This window comes from Egretta garzetta, unplaced genomic scaffold (assembly GCF_000687185.1).
Source record: "Egretta garzetta isolate BGI_Z169 unplaced genomic scaffold, ASM68718v1 scaffold46, whole genome shotgun sequence".
In the NCBI taxonomy this organism is placed as follows: Eukaryota; Metazoa; Chordata; class Aves; order Pelecaniformes; family Ardeidae; genus Egretta; species Egretta garzetta.
The window spans coordinates 4,207,275-4,227,525 of NW_009260268.1; the positions used below are offsets into that span (position 1 = coordinate 4,207,275).

A 20,251-nucleotide genomic window follows, 5' to 3' on the forward strand; every position below is an offset into this window, starting at 1 on the left:
CTTCCTAGCTGGAGACATACCAGCCTTTTTTATTACAGAAATAAAACTACAGGTGTTAGAACTGGAATTCTAGCAGGAAAATCCAAACAGCAAACTACTGCAGATTTAAAGGTCTGGAAAAGATGTTGAGGTTTTTCCCCCTTTATCTGTATATGCCTAGAGTTAGGGTTGGGGTTTTTTTTTGTGGTGGGGTTGGAGAGGAGGAATGGGATCAAGGTCACTTGTCACACAGCTTGCATTTATGTCAGCAGGGAAGGCTCACTGACAAACTGAAATCGGTACAGACCCAACAACAAGCTGTTGCCCAGAATGACCAAGACGCTGACACAACTTCTAACCCTGTCAACACTGTAGATGGCTCTAGATAATGGCATCCAGCACGGAGCATTTAATCAAGAGGGACAGCATATTTTTGCCAAAACTTAAAAAACCAGTCTCCTGTCTTAACACAGGTTTGGATTGAATTAGCTTTTTGCAGCAAGTATCAGCTCAAGCTACTGAGTACATAAACATGTTAGGGAAATTCAGTCCTATTAAATAGATTTAATAAACAAGTCTAGAGAATATGTACTGAACATTTCATAGTATTTTTAGAAACAGCGATCTATAACCACTTCTAGGTTAAAACGGATAGACACTAGCTAATCAATCTAAATATCCCCTTTGTTGTCTCAAGTTCATGACATCATTTTGCTTTGCCAGGTGATCTTTAATTATGTCACTTTCTTTAGCCTTTCTGCCCCTTTATTAAACTGCAATTTATTTTCAATTTTTGCCTTCATCAGCAGTTCTCTCTCCCAGAATCTGCGTGTCCTGGGGCCTTTGGCAAGGATAGAGCTATCACCTTTAGTCATCTTCTATTTGTCCAGATATTTAAATCACCATTTCTTTGGGTTTAAAAGGGTTTAAACACCTCCTTGTGACATCTAACCACTTTCAATTACCTTGTACTCCAATGTCACTTTTTAATAGAAAGCAAATGGTGATTACATTCACCAAATATCACTTAGCTTCCCATTAAACAGTCCTCCTCTATAAACTGGAAAGAGAAGAGAGTCAGTTAAGTTCTGCATTCCCTGATTCTCTTCCTGCTCTCCAGCCTTCTGCATTCAGCTCTGGGAGGAAAAAAATGATACAAGACACTAACTGTTCTGTCAATTATCAGTTCTGGTTCTTGGCTAAAGATGCCACATCTGCAGTTTGTGGGCCTACACTGTCAGTGTCAGCCTTTAGCCTTCTCCCAACACCAAATGGACTCTTAGTAGGGAAGCTCAGTACACTGCCAAAAACCAACAGATACAAGAGTGGGCCACTTCAGTAACAGCTAGACCACCAACACACGCTGTCAATTGAATTACCTCAGGTCTGTTTTGTGAAAAGATTCCTATATATTGAACGTGAGATGGTTTGAAGCCTCGGTGAAGTAATGCAGAGCCCACACACTCAGCTCTGTCTGAAACCTGGAGGGGCAAAAAAAGAGAGAAGACCAAAAAAATTGAGAGCAAACTCAGTATATACTCCTCAATAGTATTTTACCTTAAGTCTTATGAAAACAAGGACAATAACTGGTATGAAGTAGACAGAGATTTTCTAGGCTGTTTTGGATGCCCTCTGTGACTTTGACAGCCTAAACACTGCAATGCCATTACACTGCACTGGTTGTAGTACTACACTTGCACTCAATATGCAGCAGAAGAGACACTTAATCCAGTTGGACTCAAAAGTGCTAAGTGTAAGTTTAAATATTAAGCTCACATACAACAAAACAGCCTTTTCTGTATATTTGTATTAAACCCCAGAAGTGACCCTGGAACGAGTCGGCATTGCACAAGCACTACATGTACCATCATCCTCCTTCATTCAGTGCCTACAGGAATAGCATTTCTCCCTTCAAAAAGCAGGAGAATAAGGAGGCAAAACCCAGCTAGTTCTATAAACAACCTTGCCTTGGGAAGGCAATTTCCTAAATTCTTTCCATATAGCACATGACTTGAATCCATGTCAGTCACATGACTCAAACAGAAAAGCTTTATTAAGGAGAGGTTGTACCTAACAAGCACCCAGCAAAATCACCTTGGAGAAAGTGAGGTCTGCTACGTACAAATGGTGTTTAATGACCTTAACAGTATGCAATAGGCAAGGTTTATGCAAATTTGAGGACAATAACTGATTATATCAGGAACAAGCTAAAAGTGCATAGCTGTTCAAGATTTGCATAAAGATATTTTTAGCAATCATGAAGGAGCACAATACTAGTTAGAAGCATATCTGTTAACACCCTAGACAACCATCATTCAACACTATGGAGAGAATTTGTCAAGAAGCAAAAATAACATCTGTAGATAGGACTTCTCCTATCCTAGTGTAAAATCTGCCTCTCGGAAGCAAACACCTGAAATAGTAGCAGCCCAAGTCCCTGAATACTACTTCAAAGGTGAAGCCCTTCTGAGGCAGTGTCCAAGTTCTAAACAATTCGACAATGAGATGCTAAAAGCTGCCAAGATAACCCCCCAAAATCTGAAATAAAACTGTTAATAAACCAAGTTAATGCAGGAGATATTTTTCTTTCCCCCCTTGCACATACTTGAGGCTGTTCCTTTAAGATATCCTAATAGGAACTAGAACCTTTCTGCAATATTCTGCTACTACTTTAAAACATCTATAAATAATTAAGATTTGTTATATCACATTACTGGATGTTGTATCAGTGGTCTCAGCAAGCAAAAGCAGGTCTAGCACTAAGTTTGAGAGACTGCTTACCTCTTTATAGGAGATCCACTCATACGGCTGGTTTGGTTTTCTAACACCTAGACATGGACCATTATCTAAAAATGATAATCAAAAGTTACTCAAAATTTAACCCCGACTCCTCTGTCCTGACACCACACTGTACTCTCAGTGTTAAGCCTCTAGATTCTTTGCAAACACTTTCAGGAGACAAACCTTTTTTTTGGGGGGGGGGGGCAAGGAGGGAAACTGGGGAAGGACAGAGGCACCAAGGTTGGTTTAGGTTAGGGAACACAGCACTGACTTTATTCAAACAACTCTGCTTCACAAGAGGTCACAGTTAAATTTGCCTTCAAGAGAGCCCCCATCCAATACATTTACTATATTGCTAGGTATCCCACACTACATTTCAAAAGAGCCCAGACCTTTAGTTCTTGATATGTTGCTAAAAAAAATTTTTAGACTTACTTGATACTTGCACACCCCGTTGGAAGATATCATAAACTGTTCTCACATCATCGTAGTAGTAAATCAACAGTTCATCGCTGTTAAGAAGAGAGGACCTTCGAGCATGCTCACCACCCTAAGGAAACCAATTAGAAAGGTTAGGCACACTTGTTGGTTAGAAGCGAGCCGGATTTTCCTGAAGGAATAGACACACCTCATCCATTAAATTTTGTTACAAGCCTTGGCAAATTCTGCTCGAGAGCCCTTCAGTTCTTTTCACCACCAGGGGAGAGATCTGCAAGGTTTCCCGCAATATTGTTTAGAGTCTGACTGCTCCCTGCATTACTAAAAACCTGTCTGGCAAAATCTTACTCCTCAGCTACCTATGATAGCACAGAACAAATGAGAACCACAAAATGCCCTTTGACACTCCTTACTAGACACAGAGTTTTTCCTTAAGAAATGTTTTACCCTATCATTGCAGTATATAGCATAATTAATTCCATCAAGCTTTCTAAATGACTCCAGCCTCAGAGCTCTCCAGATACAATATTAATGCCAAGATCCTAATCTACTTTTCTAATTAAGATTACAAAACAAAAAATCACACTTCAAACTGGTTTCAAAACCTAAATGATTCTAAGGGTGGTCAACACCCTACAACAAGCATTCTCATAAGCAAAGTACTCTGTACCAGATAAAAATGGAGTCCTTTAACCCAATTTAAAGTTCCATCTTACAAAAGAGGTTTCCTCCTGATCTGGCAGTCAAGACAATACTACCTGGACAATTAAAATCACTGTTTTCAGCAGATGAGCCTTTACAGAGGCTACAATTGGAAGTCAATACAAGAATTTAATAGTTCATAGCTTTAATATAACCTTTTTCAGAGTGACTGGTTAAACAACCTCATTTTATATCAATCAAGCTTCACAAATTGAAGTTATGCAAGTACTATTGGGCCACATTTATTAGTCCTGCTATGATGACAAGCAAGCAAGCTCTTAGCAGGAAGAGCCTAGATGGTTAAACAAAGGGTTTTGGGTAAGCATTGCATAAGATTCTGTCTCTATCCGTGGCTGTAGTCAATTCACGTCACGGCTCTTTCACAAAGTCAACTCCTGAACTAAATCTGTGCCTGAACCGTGCCATCATCCACAATGTCAGAAACCTATTCATATGCAAGCACAGGCTTTTCCTGGCCATTGGTTTATCTTCCTGTTTTCAAAGTACCCCAGAAGATCAGAGAGCAGCTGTTCATGTATAAGCTAAACACAAGTTTATCTGCAGAAGATGTCATATTGCCCAGGTCCACAGAAAGGAGCTAGCACATTAAAGGCACATCAGAGGGGAAAAAAATATTTTAACACTAAAACAAGTCTAACTTGTTTTAGCAAAACGCTATGCGTAATGCAGTGCTTGCCACTCCTTTGACAGTAAGCAGAACAGAAACGTACACTGAACATGACCCAGAACAAGTTAATGACTGGCTTAACTCTAAAAATTCGTAACATGAGATATTTAAGAGCATACTTGCATTCAGACTAACATCTACTCTATAGGAAATGAACAGGTAAGCGTCTCCACCTGGAAAGAAAAACAAGACTGCTTGTTTTATTGTGCTGGTTTCACACATCTCGATAACCAAAGTCAGCTTCTAGATTTTCCCAGTTTTAGCACCTCTGGAGCCAACCTGAGGAAGATCACACAATGTCATTTGTGACCAGTCATAGGTAACATCAAGTGCAATGCATCAGTACCACGTTTGATGTGCTACAATTCCTACATCAGGCGAATATCCTAAACCATTCCTTGACAACAGTCCAGAAGCATTTGGTTTCTCCTCATCTGAGCTACTACTGTTTTGTTTACATGTCCTATTACTCAGCATCACAAAAGCAGTTTTTGCCAGAGGCACTAACCAAATTTGAAGATAAGACTTACCAGACAGACAGCACACTGCTTAGATACAAGACTGCCTGCACTGTCCTTTGGAAAGAACAGAAACTCTGTAAAAGACTACTATTGAAAAGACCCCATCGGTTCTCATGAGTTTTCAGTAAAAGGAAACAAAGAACTTAGGGTTCTGCTTACTGTATTCTTTGCCCAGAAGTAACGTGAAATTAACTGGATTTTCAACAGCCCTAGACTAAGAGTTTTGCTGAAAAATGCCCAGCTCCTTGTGTGAAGGCCATCTGAAATTCAATATTATTCTTCAGAGATGCAGTGAAATACACCTGGATATGCTGAATATCATTTTGCTCTTACCTTATGCTCCCAGTTTGAGTTCACCTACTAGAAAATATTACGGTGTTGGTCTACACTTTGTTTGAAAATAGCAGTTCTCGCTACTCTAAGAGCCTGTCTAAAAGGGCCCTTATCCAGAATCTGTGCAATATCAGGGAAAGTTCTGTTTGCAGCAAACTTTCTGAAAAATCACTGGTCATTACAACCAATCATCTGAATCTCAGGACTGGAGTTTTTGGCTGGTTTCACACAAGTTATATGAATGGTATCTAAAATAGAGTGATAGAATCATTTAGGTTGGAAAAGACCTTTAAGATCATCAAGTCTAACCATTAACCTAGCACTACCAAGTCCACCACTAAACCATGTCCCTAGCTGCCACATCTACACATCATAAATACCTCCAGGGACAGGGACTCCACCACTTCCCTGGGCAGCCCTTTCCAATGCTTGACAACCCTTTCAGTGAAGAAATTTTTCCCAATATCCAATTTAAACCTCCCCTGGCACAACTTGAGGCCATTTCCTCTTGTCCTTTCTGCTTGTTACTTGGCAGAAGAGACCAACACCCACCTCACTACAACCTCCTTTCAGGTAGTTGTAGAGGGCAATAAGGTTGCCCCTCAGCCTCCTCTTCTCCAGACTAAACCACCCCAGTTCCCTCAGCCACTCCTCATAAGACTTGCGCTCCAGACCCCTTACCAGCTTTGTTGCTCTCCCCTGGAGATACTCCAGCAATGCAACATCTTTCCTGTAGTAAGGGGCCCAAAACTGAACACAGTATTCAAGGTGCAGCCTCACTAGTGCCAAGTACAGGGGCATGATCACTTCCCTACTTCTGCTGGCCACACTGTTTCTGATACAAGCCAGGATGCTGTTGATGGGAAGAATCCCTCAGGGTCAGCATTTCCCTCTGGAATATTTGAACTCAAGTGCAGGACCCGGCACTTGGCCTTGAACCTCATACAACTGGCCTCAGCCCATCCAGCCAGCCTGTCCAGATCCCTCTGTAGAGCCTTCCTACCCTCAAGCAGATCAACACCTCCACCTACTTTGGTGTCATCTGCAAACGTACTGAGGGTACACTCAATCCCTTCATCCAGATCATTGATAAAGACATTAAACAGAACTTGTTCCAATATTGAGCCCTGAGGGACAGCACTTGTGACCAGCCAACAACTGGATTTAACCCCATTCACCACAACTCTGTGGGCTGGGCCATCCAGCCAGCTTTTTTACCCAGCAAAGCATACACCCATCTAAGCCATGAGGAGCTCATTTCTCTATAAGAATGCTGTGGGAAACTGTGTCAAAGGCTTTAGTAAAGTGTAGGTAGACAACATCCACAGCCTTTCCCTCATCCACTAAGCAGGTCACCTGGTCATAGAAGGAGGTCACATTAGTCTAGCAGGACCCGCCTTTCATAAACCTATGCTGACTGGGCCTGATCACCTGGTTATCCCATACATGCCACATGATGGCACTCAAGATGACCATAACCTTCCCCAACACTGAGGTCAGGCAGACAGGCCTGTAGTCCCCTGAATCCTCCTTCCAGCCCTTCTTGTAGATGGGCATCACATTTGCTAACCTCCAGTCAAGCGGGACCTCCCTGGTTAGCCAGGACTGCTGACAAATGATGGAAAGTGGCTTGGTGAGCCCTTCCACCAACTCCCCCCGGGCAGATCCCACCTGGCCCCATAGACTCGTGTGCATCTAAGTGGTGTAGCAGGTTGCTAACCAGTTCCCGTTGGATTATGGGGGCTTCATTCTGCTCCCGGTCCCTGTATTCCAGCTCAGTGGGATGGGTATCTGGCAAACAACTTGTCTTGCTATTAAAGACTGAGGCAAAGAAGGCATTAAGTACCTCAAACTTTTCCTCATCCTTTGTCACTATTGTATGCGGGGGGTGGGAAACATAAAGCATTAAAATTGTCTCTAGCCCTCCTTTTGTTGCCAATGTATGTTTCCCACCCCCCGCATACAATAAAGCATTAATATTGTCTCTAGCCCTCCTTTTGTTGCCAATGTATTCATAGAAACATTTTTTATTGGTAATAGAATCTTATTAATACATGAGTAACCAGAGGTTGTTCTTGCAAGACAGCCCTTGCAGCAGCTCAGGGAGTTGCAGGAAATTGACCCATTACACAGCAAGTGCTGGACATTAAGTAAAACCTTGGCATTGGTTCAGAATAGCAGCAGCTGAAATAGAGTAATACATGACTCTGTTGGAAACAGATTTATTCTATCAATGCCTATTTGAGTCACATAAGAAGATAGCTGCTTTTGTTCAAGCCATGGGTTTGCTTCTTGTTGACACAGCCTGCTTAGGATTAGTAGTGACATCAAAACACACTGTTGGCTCCACCATGCCTGAGAGAAGAGAGACCAGTTTTCCATTTTCCTGAGAGGGAAAGTACCCCAGCAAGTGGTGCTTAGGTCACCAACACGCATATTTGAGCAGCAAGAAGCTTAAACTAGAAGTTTTCAAACCAGCAATATAATTTTAAGCATGCTAATTCCTAGGTAAGCACACAACAGCTAAAATTGATCGCTTAGTATGGAGATAAACACATGTCTGATCAAATGATTCTTGAAAGGCAAGGCAAGCTAGAGTCCTGGTAATGTACCAGGAGAATGCAAGCAAGTTTAAAAGTTTTCATGAGTTGAATACCTCTCTCCATATTTTAATGTCTTTTAAGAAAAGAAGAAAAAAGCCAGAGTCACAAATCCAAGCTCTTGCTACTAGAAAATACTGACATCCCACTCTATTTATATGCTATCCTTCCACATGCTTTAGCAGAACTTGAGCCAAATAGAAATATTTGGGTTTTAAAGCAAGATTCAGTATATTTGACAGCCATACTCCTGCACTCAAATCAATAGCCAAAGTTGTTCAGCTATCAGTGACCCACAGAAAGAGCCATCTACAAGCAGACAGATCCGATGTGCCTACAATTACAGACATTAAGGGTGCACAAGCTTTCCAAACCCTAGACTAATGCCCTATTTCTACCATTACTGTAGCACTGAAATACTTAACAATATAGTGCATGACTGAGTATAGCATGAGTCTCAGCAATGCAGTCTCACAGTAGTCAGACTTTATTTAGAATTACCCTTCATTAATCTTGTCTCCCCTCCTACAGATAAGGGAGTCAAGTGGATCCTGACAGATTTTCACCTATACCTCTCTGAAGTTCCCCTGAAGAGAGATCAGACAGGGAGCTCTGAAGACAAGTGGGTTTCTTTCAGTGAAATGTAACACTAGTAAGCATACTTTAAAGATTGTACTCCACATCCTTTAATTGTGACATCTACTGTAGAAGAGACAGTACTTTCAGTAACTCTTTGTACTGATATTCAACTAAGCATGCAATCTTTATGCTCACTCAGTGATGGTTAAAATGGGTCACTGGGTGCTGGCCTACCAAATCAAAGCTTTCCAGAGATGGGAAGTGACCTGGAACAGCAGTAAATAGGATCTTTCTCCTCCTTTATACAAAGTTACGAAGATTTATTATCAGAACATGTAGAAACCCTACTCCAGTCACTGACTTCATTTAACTTCGTTAGAGGCCAAGGAAATAAGTCACAAGTAAGAATTAAGCAGAAGCTTATTTATAGTTCAAAATTATCATTAACAAACAGGTAGATTAGATATTAAAGCAGAGAAGAATTACCTTTGCCATGTCTTTTTTTGGAACATATTACTTACTCCCTAGACCTTTTAATATTGTATTGCTCAACCAGAAAAAAGTACTAAGACCTAATTTGAGAGTAGTATTTCATATTTTTCTTTTGTGGAAGTAACAATCCATCTTAACACATATGTAAGAATGGAGTAAATTAAGTGAAATTCTAAGCAAGATTTAGGGAGAAACTGAATCCCAAGCACTGTATTATACTCTTGTTACTGTTATAACAGTACCAATTCTAACAGATACTTGAAACACATTCTCATTTGATTAGTTTGGTACAGTTTACAACATTAAATAAAGGGCTGCATCTGAACTGTCAATAAACAAAACTGGATAGATCTTGGTCATTTCAACATGTTGAAGTTTTGAGCTCTTATCAGCAAGGCATGCAAACACTCAGCTCTTTCATTTAAATTTTACTACTGGTTAGTTTTCGAATTAAGATATATTTTCTGAAGAAGCAATGAAAAATAATACTTTTATACCCATCTTGCTCTGATCAGAGAGATGATGTTAATTAGTACAATATGGATCAATGATGCATTCAGTAATTTAGTGAAATCTCATACTACCAAACAACAATTTCAATCACAGAACCCAGCAGTGCTGAACAATTTAGCTTGAAGAGGTAAGAGGCAGTGAACTGAGACTGCTGTCAAGAGTCTCGAGCAATAAGCACTTGTCACTGGTTTCATTGCCAGTTAAGAGCCACTGGTTTTATCATCTTCCAATGCAAGGCCTCCCAAACCTGCTGAAGTCTATACTGACCAGTGACCACCAAAGCACGCTGCTATCTACAAGACTATTCTACCCGCTAAGTGGCTGCTGTCTGGACTGAGAAAGCTCACCAAGAGGAGCAAGATCTAACCTCTGGATACTTACTCTACACGTGTTCCTTGAAAAGAGATATTCTGGGCAATTATCACATTGCCAGAGCATTTTTTGTTTCCCCTTTGTGTAATTCTAATAGCAGACCATTGCTTGCTATAGTAACATGTCATGCCAGTAAGCTTACTGCATACCATACTGGGAAGAAGATTAGGAAATAAGTGGTATTACCTAAACTTCTGAATGGAGGAGCCAGCTAACACTTCACTCTCCAATGTCAGTATCATGAAACACTGCAAAGAAAGTGCCTGATTTGAGGCTATGGCAGGAGTTTGCTTTGCTAAAGTTCATGGAAGTTTACCTACTGTAAATTTCAAACTGCTCTGCCGCATTTGTTTACATCAGTTTGTAGTCACATCTACTCTTAAGCACAAGAAGCCATGATAACTGCGCTCGATACAGGACAACTGGATGCAGTCTATACAGGACCACTGGATGCAGTCTATCCCCACAGAAGAATGTGCTGTGAAGGGAGACTTCCGTTGCAAGTATATACAAAAAAAACTACAGTAGTTTCTGACTATTGAGAGTAATGCAAGAAACTGGCAGCCTTACAATCCTACATTTTGTAATTATCTCCCTTGAAGATCACAACCTTTCAAAGCTGTCTCCTTCCTTCAAAAAGCGAGACACCTCATCTACCCTAAAGAAATACAGAGGCACTCTTGAAAGAATGAAATCAGCAGTAAATATCTGGATTCTGTAGTGAACAGGGAAATTCATACAACTTCTGCTCAGGAAACCCTAGCCACGTAATCAGTTTTCTATATTTGCTTCTAAGCAACAGTTCCTCCCAGTCAGATTGTTTCCATATCTGACTTCACTATTAAAAAAACACCACCTAACATCAACTCTGTCTGCCTTTATAAAGCATAAAGCAAAAGCTAAGCTAGCATATCCAGAGTTTAGCAGGTGGTTGATTTAATTTCAACTTACTTTATGGCTAGGATCTCTTGGCAGGACTAATATATCTTTCCACAGATCATCTGAGGACAGTTAGTACCCTCTTCATGCTTGTAACCCAATATAAAGTCTCATCTGTCAGCTATTATAAACTAAATATTGTAACAGAAAAGTATTAGCCTAATCAGTATACACCAGCATACATAGTCTGACCCCAAAGACTTAATTTAATAGGTCATCATTTAAGTACATGTCCAGGAATTGAAAACTACTCTGTGCCAATTCTAACATTCACAAGTTCCCTCCTACCAGTCAGATCAGAAACTCAGTTTTCTCAGCACAAAGTACTTTTCTCCCATGCTAGTTACCACCATAATGACCTCAACCCTCAAATTTGTTTTCAAATTCAGAAAGCTAAAAAACTGAGTTCAAGCTGTATTTTAGAAAAAACAAGCATGCCCTGAAATTTATTCACTCCACACTAAGTTTAGAAACACTCTTATGTAAATCAGCGTTTGATCTCTCTCAATGCTGCTTTTAGGCTTTAAAATTCAGTGAACAACAGCATCCATTAAGTGACACTTACCTCTACTTCCACAGATTGCATTGCTAAGTCACATGGTGGTTTTAGTGCTTTTGGTCTTGTCGCATACCAGTAGGTTGTGAGAGCTGCGAAAGCACCGAAGCCCATCAGCGTATTTGTTGGAAGGGTGCGCACATACTGTCTGACATCCCCAAGTTCTGGCATTCGTAGGTGTCTAAACAACTCATGTGCTTGCATTGCAGTTCAGCGCAGTTGTCCCGATGCTGAAACCTGTTGATAGGAAATAAAGTTACACACAAAGGTTTGAAATCCCCTTTCGATTCACCGTTGTAGGAGAGCGATGTACGCTTTGTCCTGCTAGATTCCCATTATCAAAATAATTTCATCTGCCACTAGGCAGGCAATACCTTTGGACCTCAGTGCTGCAATTAAGTAAGCAAGCAATTACCAGTTCACACTCTAGAAAAACAGGTGGGGCTGACAGGAGGCAGTTTCTGCAGGGTTTTACAGCTTTTAACAGACAGTGCATTTTAACAAATCTTTTCCTTTTTTTTTTTTTTGAAGGACAGCATTTCACAAATGCTAAATATTTACTTGTAGAGCAGCTGTACCATAAGACTGTTTAAACAGTAAGTGTCAGACAGGGAAGTCAGGGAGAGGGAGGGCAGGGGTATAAGATGTTAACTTGCCTGCATTAACCTAACAGAGAGCATCCTAATCCTATAGTAGCACAGCAGGATTTTTCATCTCTTAAGTCCATTAAGTAAACTCCCTCTCTTTTCTACTCTCCCTTCAATGGCACACAGAAAGCTCACTACAGCAAGCTGCCTTCGCAGCCGATACCCTCCCATAGCTCCTCTATGCTAGCAAGCTTCCTATTTCTCCCAGCCCCACGCCAGCAATTCATCTCTGGTCATGAGGCAGACTAAAGCAGCACCTAAGGAGGCCCAAGGCAGCAGCACACAGCAACATAATCGAGGGCAGGAAGCACATTTGATTTGTCACGTTCGCACAGAAGGACGAGCTGAAAGAGGTTGCTCCCCGCCAAGCGCTCGTCGACATGCATATTCCACAGCAAGAACCAGCTGCGGGGGGGTGTGGGGGGGAAAAAGTATTGCAGTCAGCTCAGCTGGTGCTCTCCTCCACAGCCAAGGTCTCCCGGGACATTTGTCACATGCCAAACCCACCAGCTCCTGCCCACTAGGCGAGAGGTAAGCAGCAGGCAGCCGGCCCGCCCGGGGCCAATGGCGGCCCGCAGCACCCAGCCACCCAGTGCCCCCAAGGGGGAGCAACACTTTAATGTATTAAGCTCTACTTGGAAGGTCTGAGGTGCGCTGGCTCAGATAATTTAGGTCCAGCCATTTCCTACAGACAATAAAATTAAGCGGAGGGCCTAAAGAATGTCAAAATGCGTGTTTAAATAGCTAGAACACACTGTGTAACAATACACCGCTGCAGGACAGCAGCATAGGAGACGCTGAAATCCAAACAGGCAGAATTACATGCTGCTTACTTTTAAAATCCAACCATACCAGGCTATGATTTTGTTTTTCCACAGCAAAATCTCTAGTTCACAGTCTGCCCTTGAAATCTTTACTGCTGCACTCAGTTATTCAACCATGCAACAGAAGAGTTGCCTAGTTCACAAAAAGTTTAACCAGTATTTGGACAAGGATTTGCTATAAACAGCAAAAAAAAGCCATAAAAATAGTTCAAAGGGCCCACAGTTTCACAGTGTTAGCAGGACAGGCTGAAGTAAGGTCACGGATGGGGGCAGCGTCACGATGGAATCAAGTTCCATCTCTGGAATGGTCCTGGACCCACAGAGCACTCCCCAGCCTGCAGGCACTGCTGTCTCCCCCCACACACACACTTTTCTTAGCTTTTATGGCATAGCCTCAGGGTACAGGGTAGCATCACCCAGATATGCAGTGCAGGGCTGCTACCGAAATGCCTTTTGGTTATTTGCACTGCAATACACAGCAGACTATGCTCAAGATCCACAATACATCAGGCTGTAGAGAAGAACCAAACATATTAACGAGGAACCTCTTCCTTGTTAAAAATAAAAAAATTATCACTGACTTAATAGTTAGGATTACCATACTGTTGCTTTTTTTTTGCATCAAATCATGCTCATTAGCATTGCAGGCATGAAAACTACCTCTTAAGTTTTAATTTACACAAATGAATAGTAAGAATAAAAAGTTATTCCAACAAGGAAGTCTTGTCTTACAAGTTAATTTGGGGTATATCATAGATACCATGTTATGAAGCTAGAAAAAGGGGGCTATAGCGTATGCAAGGGCTAAGAGCAAGCTTAGCTCTCTCCTCCTCAAGCACCACAATAAGCACCTTTAATTTTTAAAACAACAGATACTTGCTTTCCTCTCTGCATTAGTCATGATGTCCTGCACACATACTATATGATTTAGGAATGCAATGTAATTAGAGAGTTACTCTTTCAAAAGGCTGTGGTGCCATTACAGCTAACAAGAACTGAAGTAAACATGATCGCTTCATTCACATAAGAGTCCCATTGTAGTCAAGGAGCTGCTATGAATTCAGCCTAGGTGAAGAGATGCACATCACTACTTTTCATTTGCTTGACCAGCTGTTTGTAGAGCAGCCTGTAACATAAAACGTTTCTGTGCAGTTATATCACAAGTTATCAGTTACTTAATGACACATTTTACTACTTAGGTTTATATTGAGGGATGACTTTTTTATTATACCTTCTGCCTCATCAGCACAAAACACAGGGTTAGGACAGTTTTCTACAAGACTTAGCAGATAGTGTTAAAGCTAGGAATTGCTTAGTCACATCAACTCTTGTTTTCTGTATTTGAGACAAAGCCAGATGCAACAGGGAGAATAAATTCACATTCTTAACACATGCATCCAAATATGTCCCATTAAGAAAGGAGGCTTCAATGCCTCCCAGCCTTCTTTGATCCATCTCTTTACTTGGCTCATGCTTCAATTGTATCAGACATCCAGAGTCTTTACTGTGACCAAGGAGAGCAGTTTAGAGCCTTTAGACTGAGATACAAAGATCTTCCCAGCAGAGCTAGGACCTGGCTTTCAGTCCTTTTCCCCAAGGAAGGACCCAGCTAATCCTGCTCACTCAAGACAAGCAAAAAAGCCATGCTCTCTTGACCAACTCAGGTCCATGCAATCACTACTCATCCAGACAGGATCTGGACCACAAGGAACGGACTCAGAAACTCAGCCCCGGAGCAAGACAGGACATAGCAAATGATTGGAAGTCAGGGGTGGAGACCCAAAGGAAGATCCTGCACAAGAGAAGTACCAGTCTGTGATACTCTGTTTGCTAAATGTAGCAAAAACCTTGAAGCAGGACAGACAACGTGTGAGGTCAAAAGCACCTTTTTTTCAAGGCAACGGGTAGACCGTGGTTTGTTCTTAACTTTAGAAACAATACCAGACAGATGTGGGAAAGTGGTTTTAATAACAGGGCAAAACTGCTTCAGAGATAAACTACCTGTCCTGGCCACCTCCACAGAAACAGCAGTTCCCAAAATCCAGCCCATGAAAGCACCCACCTGAACTCATCGTATCAGTTAGGTTAAGAAGTTGCATATGGCTCAGACAAAGCCATCTCTCTCTGCTCACACACACCCCCCACAGCACCCAAGACTCATTCTTTACAGCAGAGCCAGTATCTCAAGGCAACGACCCAAGTTGGCAGGACTCTGCCGTTCTTTGCTGCTCCTACTCTCAGCATACAATGGGCTATTTACAGCGGGCAGCAGCCTCCCTATTGTTTATCCATAGCCAGACATCGTTCGAGTGCAACGGAAGAGAACAGGAGAGCAGCCGTCAGCTTCTGTACTGCAAAGAAAACAACCCCAAGAACCAATGGCCTCTCTTCCTCCCTATCCTAATATTTAGATGAATGGCACACTAGCACCACAGTGGCCTGCCATAAAGGCAGGCCCACCACATGGGGTAAAAGAAGCAGTAGTGTTATTTCTAAAGCCTCTTACAGGCAGGAGAAAGGCAACTTGTCTTGTAGCTATCTCTTCTTATGAGCAATATGGCCCTAAGCCGTTTTCACCATGATATGCTGGAACAGAGGATCAGCCACCCATATGCCTTTGAATTATCCTGACAGCTACTGGCCATTGCAGTTTGTTGTTTTCTTACTGTTACAGGTTACGCTGCGCAGCTCCCACAGATCTCTTTCACTTAAGCCTTTCTCCACTCATCCTTTGACAGAGCAAGTGCAGAATAGTGTTCTATCTCCTGTATCGAGTATGAAAGAAGGTGCAACAAATAGCTTTGGCTAGTAACAAAATAAATCCTTTGTCTGAATAAAATACATAATCCTAATCTCAGAGTGCATTTACAATCAGCTTAAATTTGAGTCAGTTCAACCTGTCCCAGATACATGCTCCCACAACCCTCTTTGTGCTGGCCAGGCACTCATCCTGTTGTGCAGTCACACCAAGGAGGTGATCTGGCAAACGCCATTTTCCCAGGTTAGTTCCAGTGCTAGTTCTCAGCTCAACCAACCCTTGTTTGGATGACCAAATAGCCATTAGCTCCCAGAAGGAAACACAGCTGGGGAAAGGGATGGACATTGTGACACTACACCATAAGCACACAACTCCAAACACTGCATGCAAGTCCTCCCAGGATTTTTCTCCCCCTGCCCTGCACTCAAGGCAGTAACTTGACTGAGGTCTTCCTGTCACCTGTGACAGAGCCAAACTGTAACCAACAAGGAAGCCACAACCACCCTCAAGGTACAGCAAAGCAGCACTGGTTAATTGAGACATGAAGGAGAATCCTCAGTTTAAGCCTTGTATAACATGAATATGACAGCAAGAGGTCTCCTGTGGTGCAGCTTGTCATGTCATGTATGAAGTAACCGTTTCTCCTTAGCCACAAAGGACTCTCCTGAACAAACCAAGTACTGTTAAACTGTCTAATCCACTACTCTGCCTTCTTCCACCTATCCCCCCACAATTAAAAACCTAAATACCTCATTTTACCCAGCATCACCTAGATTGCTCATGCAGGCTTCAGAGCAATAAACCCTCCTTTTACAGTAGTAACTGACAGACTCCCTTTCCTGCAACAGTAAAGAAGGAGTAACTAAAAAGCTGTTAGTGAGTAACCCATCCCATGCACAGAAAAGAACCAGCAGGTCCTGAATATTCACCCCACACATACCTCCAGCCCCCCAGACTGGCTCTGAGCAACCACAGGGCATCACGCAGTGGTTCAGGTTGCCTCTGCTGGTTCTGCTTCTGTTCCCGTATTTGGGATAAGGCAGGACCAGTGGGAAGCAGCCTACAAGCTGGATTCAGCCCCATCAGTTGGGCCGCAGCTATGTACTTCATAAGCTGCAACCAAAGTTAAGACTCTTGCTGCAACCTTTAGGGAGCACTACATCTGATACTGAAGTGTCAAGGCTTTGTCCCCATCCACAAGGAAAGTCACAGCCCTGTCCTCAGATGTTTGGCTGCAATCCTCTTGCAATCAAATGGAACAACACCTGGATTCTTGCCTCTTAATGACGTCCAACAAGTAATCCGAGTGCACACCAATGAGGTCACTGGAGTTTATTCAAGTTCAGAAGCTGAACCACATGACAAGAACCTGCTCAATGCCTTTTGTGCAATTGCAGTCCTTCAGCAGCACTTGGTAACCCTGTATATTAAGGAAAGCCAATATTTCCCACTAAAGCCTTCGGGAGTGATTGATTTAAGTTTCCTTTGATCCTTACCTATACACACACACAACATGTCACTAAGCAGTCTTATTGGTTTCTCATTTTCAAAGACCACAGAAGATGTTGACAAATACCTGGTTTGCAGCCTAAATTACTATCTGCTAGAGCTGCATCCCAGCACTACTCTGATCCACAACTGCATCCCAGCACTAGTCTGATCGTTGAACCTCAATCCAACTACAGTTTAGATGAAAATCACCCTACAGAAGCAAATTGCTACAAACCAGCAGCTTTCTGGTGGCATTAACAGCTTGAGTTGATCATACCACCTTATCCATTCTACTCCTCCCAGGAAAAGGCTACTACTCAGAAAGCCCAGTATGCAACATCAAGTTAGCACATACTTCAAGTGCTCATCCGAGACTCTGCAAGAACGAGTTTCTTACTTGTACTTCTGTCACCTGAAGTCTAGCAGAAGGCAACCTGGGTCAAGCACACTAAGCCACATCGCATCAAACTAGGTAGTGTTTACATTCAGAAGGATGTTTTGAAAAAACATAACCCTTAACACAATGAGACCAGACAGATCAGCAAGTACTTACGAGAAGCCACTGGTTCACCGAGTGACCTCCCAACACCAGCATCACAAGAAAGATTATGACAAATCAAGCAACCCCTTGACCTCAGGTATTAAGGTATCCCTGTACTTCCTCTGAGTCAGTGATAGTAAGCATTTTCTTCTAGCTTTCCTAGGAAACTAATCCATCTTCACCAGGCTACTAATGCAGCCCAACTGCAGAGGCAGAGTTTTGGAAACAAGGCACAGGCAGTATGAAACTAAAAAGCTTAAGAGTTCTGGGTTTAAGAAAAATAATTCACATAAAAAGCCTTTTCTGCAAACAGGACATCAAGCACTTCTGCTACAAGGCTTAAGCAGTCCAGCTACAAAAACAAAATCCATTTTTTCTCTGTAACACAGCACAAGCTGTTTTCAGTCACTTTTGGACAAGCTACCAGCACTACTAAGATTCAAATCCTAACCAAAAAGGAATCATATTTTTCTATCATATTTTACTCTCTGTAGATGAGTATCTCCCAACATGAAAGGCAGCAAGAGAGAGCAGAAGCCTTGTGTTATCAAGTGTCCTTGTTTCAGGAGTCAGGCGGGATCTGCAGAAATGCAAGCCCCCCCATCTGCAGCCAGGGTTCAGCCTACCGCCCGTAAAGGTCAATGCTGTACAGCAGTGCTTCCTTGAGCCACATGGCATTGTAAACTCCCACGCAAAACTATTTACCAGCGAGCAAATCACCTCCCCTCCTATTTGTGAGGGCTTTGGGGGAACTACCACTGGTTATATTTAACATATTAAAATATTTAACATATCTGAACTCGTAATTTAGGACAGCAAGAAAGTAGGATGTGGCATCCAACTACCAGAAGCCCCACTTATCAAGCAATGGGGCCAGAATCTCTCTCCTTCTCTGCTGCACATTTGAAAAGCTTGGTGCTATTAGCCTGTTTGAGTCTACTAGTTTCAATCAACTGTAGTACCAGGGTTTTGAAAAACAAAACACAACACAATAACCTGCTACTATCTTCTATTGCTCACTAGTCAAAGTGATGTTTGCTTGGAAGGGGGAGAGAAAGAAAGAAGAAACTGCTTACTCCACACTGGAGATCAACACACTCAGGCCAGAAAAGGTATAACCCATCTCTTATCTCCTCAAAAAAATCCCCTCAGGTATTAATTTCTAGTGAAGCGATGAGGTAGAAGTGTCAGCTACAGAGACTTCACTCAAGAAACAGGCAAGTCCCTTACCCAGATTAAGTATTTTAAAGTTGTCTTTCCTTCCATTTTGAATTACTCGTTTTGTTTTTCCACTGATGCCAACCTTGTACTTGCCCTTGAAGCAAAAGGCTACTTTGGGGGTTTGCTTCTCTAGAACTGAAGACTTACTTCCAACCTCATGTTGGCTGATTTGTAGTCGTAAAACGGCATCTACCAAATTTAGAAGCTGCCTTTTAAATTCATTGTAATCATGCGGTCCCTAGAATAGACTAAGACCGTTTGCTAGAGACCTTGAATTAAGTATGCTACACACAACAGCTACTTGTAATTACAAGCTTTAGATTTTCCTCATCAGCCATCCTCAGACATTTTCATATTCCAGTACAAGCAAGCTAGATATCCTTGGTCTTCAAAGAATCAGGCAGTAACAGTATGGTTCCATGAAGAACTCTGTATTTTGATTTTCACATTATTAATACTGCTATCGCTGCAAGAAGATAATAAAGGTATTTTTCAGTAAACTCAATGCCTTCTTACACTCAGAATTTCTTGATCCAAGAAATCTGATCCCAATCTCTTGAACTGAGAAACCTCAGCTTGCAAGTTTGAGAGCACGTTCTAAAGCAGAGAGGCGAATTCAAGTGCTCCTGAGCAGGCTCAGGAGACTGCATGTTTCCCTGTAAAGCAGTGTAGATGAAAAAACCTTCTAGCACCACACAGAATAGCTCTGTGGTCCAGGTACAGTTATAGAACCACAGGGTTGCAAAGACCATCACATCCCAGTCTCTAACCCAAGCGAGGCATATGCTTAGATGGATAACTAGGTCCAAGAGGGTGCCTGTAATACCCCAGACAGCTCACAGACATGCCCTTTAAAAAAATCAGAAGGCTTCAAGTGCTGCAATTCCTGTTCAACAGGAACGAGAAACGTATGCATCCTGGAACAAAAGCATCGTGTAAGCAGGCTAGATGCCTGCGCTGTAGCACCGGGAGTCCTACCTAACAGCGGAGGGAAGGCCTGCAAAGTCAAAGTCACTCCACCTTCCATTTTAGGCCAGTTTGCCTCACGCTACATTTCCATACACGCTCTCAAATGCTTAAGGAGGAGAAAAAAAAAAAAAAAAAAAAAAAAAGCTGCTCCACGTAACATGCCGCATTGGTGCCCGTAAGAACAACCTCCCTGACGAGGAGGTCCAGCAACGACACATTGCACCCCTCAGGTTAACAGGCAGCACCGCGCTCCCCAGCCCGGCTCAGCGGCGGGGCAGCGCAGCGCTCCGCGTCCCCGGCAGCGGGG

General features: G+C 42.3%; 1 protein-coding gene across 1 annotated transcript in view; it reads right to left on the reverse strand.

Moving 5' to 3' along the window:
• The window catches only part of ACSL1 (acyl-CoA synthetase long chain family member 1), a 33,021-nt gene extending 21,295 nt beyond the window's left edge, over window positions 1–11,726 (reverse strand). Inside the window, exons 1-4 of the mRNA XM_009642403.2 lie at window positions 11,503–11,726; window positions 3,196–3,310; window positions 2,761–2,825; window positions 1,359–1,460 (exon numbers count right to left, since the gene is read on the reverse strand). Of these exons, the coding sequence (XP_009640698.1) occupies window positions 1,359–1,460; window positions 2,761–2,825; window positions 3,196–3,310; window positions 11,503–11,697 (477 nt within the window). The 5' untranslated portion in view covers window positions 11,698–11,726. The remainder of the gene's footprint in view (window positions 1–1,358; window positions 1,461–2,760; window positions 2,826–3,195; window positions 3,311–11,502) is intronic.
• Window positions 11,727–20,251: the final 8,525 nt, after the last annotated feature.